Source organism: Solanum stenotomum, chromosome 10 (genome assembly GCF_019186545.1).
Source record: "Solanum stenotomum isolate F172 chromosome 10, ASM1918654v1, whole genome shotgun sequence".
Taxonomy (NCBI): Eukaryota; Viridiplantae; Streptophyta; class Magnoliopsida; order Solanales; family Solanaceae; genus Solanum; species Solanum stenotomum.
This window is the reverse complement of record NC_064291.1, coordinates 6,184,456-6,189,096: the sequence shown is the minus strand read 5'-3', so window position 1 is coordinate 6,189,096 and position 4,641 is coordinate 6,184,456. Positions and strand designations below refer to the sequence as shown.

The window sequence follows — 4,641 nt, the reverse complement described above, 5'->3', positions numbered from 1 at the left end:
GTGATCGAGGATCGGGATGAAAAAATAAAAAATTGAAGTTGAAAATATTTTTTAAAAACAATAAAAAATTGATAGGGGGGCGAGGGTAGTGGGTGGGGGTAAAAAATAAAAAAATGAAATTAGAAATATCTTTTAAAAATATTTTTTAATATTTTTTTGGCAGGGAGTAGGGGTAGGGGTAGGGGTGAGGGTGGGTAAAAAAATTGAATTTAAAAACAAGCTTTAAATTATTTTTTTTGGGGGGGCTGGTTTGAGGGTAGGGACAAAATAAATTGATTTTTTCAACAAAAGTAATTGTAGTTTGAAGTTGGAAGAGAGTTTTGGAAAATGTTTTCCTTAAGTTTTGAAGGGAAGTCATTTTCCTTAAATTTGAGGAAAATGAGTTGATTTGGAAAACATTTTCCAAAATATTTAACCCAACCAAATATGAGAAAATTGGACATACCAAACACACCCCAAAAAGAAAAGTCTAATCAACCAGTAGTAGAAAATTACAACAAAAGAAAAAAAGAGGAGTTAAGAACGTGTAGCATGTGGATCTGTCTATTGTTCTTTTATTGTTTCTTATTATATATCTTTATCTTGCTAGCTAGTATTTTTTTTTTGGCTATAAATAAGAGACTCATTTCATTGAAATTTCACAACAAAAATTCATCATCTCTTTTTTTACTTAATTTTTTCTCTTATTCATCTTCATCATCATCATGTTAGGCCAAATTGTGGGTGGGCTAATTGGTGGCCATCATGACTCAAAGAAAGTTAAAGGAACTGTGGTGATGATGAAGAAAAATGCTCTAGATTTTACTGATCTTGCTGGTTCGTTGACTGATAAAATCTTTGAGGCCCTTGGCCAAAAGGTTTCTTTTCAATTGATTAGTTCTGTTCAAAGTGATCCTGGTAAGTTACCTCTCATGCACTTTAATTTATATAATATTTATCACACATGTATTTTACGTGCAGTGACGGAGTTAAAATTATTACTAAGAACGTTGATACGTTATGAAAAGAGGTTCAGTATCTATTATTTGTATATGAAAAATAATTTTATCTATGTTGTATAAATAACGTAATTTTCTATCGAAGGAGGTTTAGATGAATTGTTTTTGTGTAACCTAGCTCCGCCCTTGCTTATGTGAAGGTGTCCAATACGACTGGAGATAAACTTTAATTGGAAGAGAACTAAGGACAGACTTTTAAACGTGATGATCGCCTTAAATATGATATTTCAAAATTAATTGTTTTTAAATATAAAAATATTTAAGATTTATATGATAATAATATCATATTTTAAAATTAATTGTTAGGAATTTTAGCACGGATAGTGAATTAAATATAATACAGATAATGCATCAAGAGGTAATGCACGTAATAAGAGTGATGTTAATGTAAAAACATTTATTCATTTATGCAATGTTTATTATATTTTTAAGAAGTAGTTAGGAATAATTTTTATGGGGTTTTCATAGAAAAAGACACGTCCACTACTAAAATTATTCATTAACAACTTTTTAGTTAGTTTATTGTGAAGTATTTCTTAATAACTATGTGTTTTGATTATTATATTTTTATTTAATATCGTTAATCATTTTAAGTGTTAATTTTTTTGTAATAAATATTATCTATCTTTAGTTTCTATTCAATAAGTAAATACCAAAAAAAAGGTGCAAAGTTTTGTCTATCAACTTAGGAGTGATTTTGGTAATTGATTAGAGATATGCAAGTATTAGTAATTTAGAGATTAGTTATGAAGGATTTTATGCAGATATTAATTATGTATTGTTTAGTTATTGTGTACTTCATTCGTTATTTGTATATTAATTATTTTATTTTGCATAAAATAATACATAATATTTGATAATTTTTACATGTATTAGTTACATTGTCAAACCTACCTGTGTCAATCAACACTCCTTTGTTGAAAAATTACACTATGTAGCTAGATAATAATATATATATTTTTTATGTATATATATTACATAAGGCAATTAAGTTCTACACAATTTTACTTCTTGATATATTGATATTCCTTAATCAAAATTTTAATTTCGTCATTAATTAGTTATACGAATTTCTAAATTACAAATCCAATACATTTTTAATTTTATACATAAATAACTTACGTCCTAACTAAATACCAAATATCATATCACTTATACAAAATTTAATTCTAACTCAACTCCAAATTACATACCAAGCGATCCTTTGGTGTTTGATGACAGTTTTCACATTTTTACATATATTTAGATCTAGTTTTATTTAAAATTTTAAAAACAAAAGAATTACTATTTATATTAGACAAAAATAATACTCCCTTCGTTTCATAAAGAATGACCTGGTTTGACTTGGCACGGAGTTTAAGTAAATAAAGAAGACTTTTGAATCTTGTGATTCTAAATTAAAGTTATGTCAAATGTACAAAATTGTCCTTAATTTTGTGGTCTTAAATATGCCACGCGGAAAGCAAAAAGTAAAATGTTACCAAAAAAGAAAAGATGTCATTCTTGTTGAAACTGACTATAAAGGAAAGAATGTCATTCTTTGTGAAAAGGAGGAAGTAATGCTGCACTTCAATATTGATCTCATTTTAAATATAAAATAGTATTTAGACGGGCACAAATGATTGGAAAGGACAAAATCTGTCATTGAATAATTGTGACCCCACAAGCTAATAAATTGTTTTATTAAGTTACCTAGAAGATTAGGCACAATTTTATAATCTATTATTCTCTTAATTTTAATTTATTTGTTTATTTTAAGAAAAAAATAAATTAAATCATATGACTTTAAATTAAGATATATAAAATAAATGAAAATATTTTCTCATCTTATAGTCTAAATATATTATATGAAAAATTAAATTAAAAAAAAATATTCCCATTACTATAGATATATGGTGAATAGCATACACGCATTGTTGCTACCGACAAATACTGATATTTGTCAAGGTGCGTGACTACCATGGTTAATTTGGCACTTAATATATTATTCACTCCATTTTAATTTATGTAATATTCAATTGGGCATGAAATTTAAGTTTTTGAAACGTTTCAAACATATATTTTTTTAAAAAATTACACCTTTATTGACCTTTTATCAAATAAGTGAGATCCAACATGAATAAAGTCTCCTATTTTTACCAAATATGGTAATTAATATTTTTATTAAACATAAATAAAATAATCTCATAAAATATCTTGAAATTATTATTATAATTGCTATTATCCCTATTTTATCAATCAATTCATCTTGATGTCGCGTTTCATTACCATAACTAAAGGATTTTGCGACAATAATATAATTTTCGTTATTTAGTAACAATAATTTAATATACCTTAAGTATTTATAATCAACCCCCTCTCTCTCTATATAAATGCTGCTAAAGGTTTCATTGACCCTAGATACAATAGCGTTATACAAATTATATATATCAAAAAATTATTTTTAATGTGTAGATTAAATTTTGAATAATCTTAACTAAATTTCTGACTTTGTCACTATTCGCAGCAAATGGTTTACAAGGGAAACACAGCAATCCAGCTTATTTGGAGAACTTTCTCTTTACTCTAACACCATTAGCAGCAGGTGAAACAGCCTTTGGTGTCACATTTGATTGGAATGAGGAGTTTGGAGTTCCAGGCGCATTTATCATAAAAAATACGCATATCAATGAGTTCTTTCTCAAGTCACTCACACTTGAAGATGTGCCTAATCATGGCAAGGTCCATTTTGTTTGCAATTCTTGGGTTTATCCATCTTTTAGATACAAGTCAGATCGAATTTTCTTTGCAAATCAGGTATGATTTACTTTTTCAAACTACTAACGGGTCGTTTCGTAGCTGGTTTGGAGGTGAGTTATGCATGTATTAAAATGCTACATAAGTAATGTCATGTAATGAGTTATGCAGGTATTAAATTAATGTTGCATATATAAGTAATGTCACGTTTGATAGGTAGTTAGGGGGTAACGATACTAGAAACAAATGTTTTTTTCCTCATCTGGAATTAGTGGGGAATTTGTGCTATACAACATGATTTTCCTATTCATTTTTTAGCGAATCAGCTCACTGAGAAAATGCATGATGAGAAACACATTCTCACTGAAATAGTGGGAAGCTTTCTACAATTACTATATACTTGTTTTGTCACCAATTTAATCAAAATATTTGTGGGAATAGCTACTGAACATTTTTCAATATAGTGATTTTTTTGGTAGAGCAAGTTATTCATATATAAAATTGATATGATGTTTGTTTTACTATTTAGAAATAAGCATAACTAATACTACATATATATGTTATATGAGAAAATCTATGTATTATTACATGCATGATATACATGAATGACTAAATTTTACATAACTAATTCATACATAAATTCCCTTATAACTAATTCATATATTACTAATACATGCATGACTCTAACCAGCTACGAAATGACCCCTCAACATGTAAAGAAAGGCAAGTGTTCAAACTCAAAAGTTTTAGCAATGTTTTGATTGTTTATGCAGCCATATCTCCCAAGTGAAACACCAGAGCTTTTGCGCAAATACAGAGAAAATGAATTGCTAACATTAAGAGGAGATGGAACTGGAAAGCGCGAGGCGTGGGATAGGATTTATGACTATGATGTCTACAATGACTT

General features: G+C 27.8%; 1 protein-coding gene across 4 annotated transcripts in view; it reads left to right on the top strand.

Annotated features, from left to right (window-relative positions):
- The first annotated feature begins 620 nt into the window (after positions 1-620).
- LOC125842138 (probable linoleate 9S-lipoxygenase 4) overlaps positions 621-4,641 on the top strand; it is a 97,875-nt gene continuing 93,854 nt past the window's right edge. The window contains exons 1-2 of one of the 4 annotated variants that reach the window (XM_049521355.1): positions 625-897; positions 3,505-3,719. In XM_049521355.1, the coding sequence (XP_049377312.1) occupies positions 705-897; positions 3,505-3,719 (408 nt within the window). In that variant the 5' untranslated portion in view covers positions 625-704. Of the gene's footprint in view, positions 898-3,504; positions 3,795-4,641 lie in introns of all 4 variants that reach the window. The other 3 variants (XM_049521354.1, XM_049521356.1, XM_049521357.1) reach the window with 3 other exon arrangements.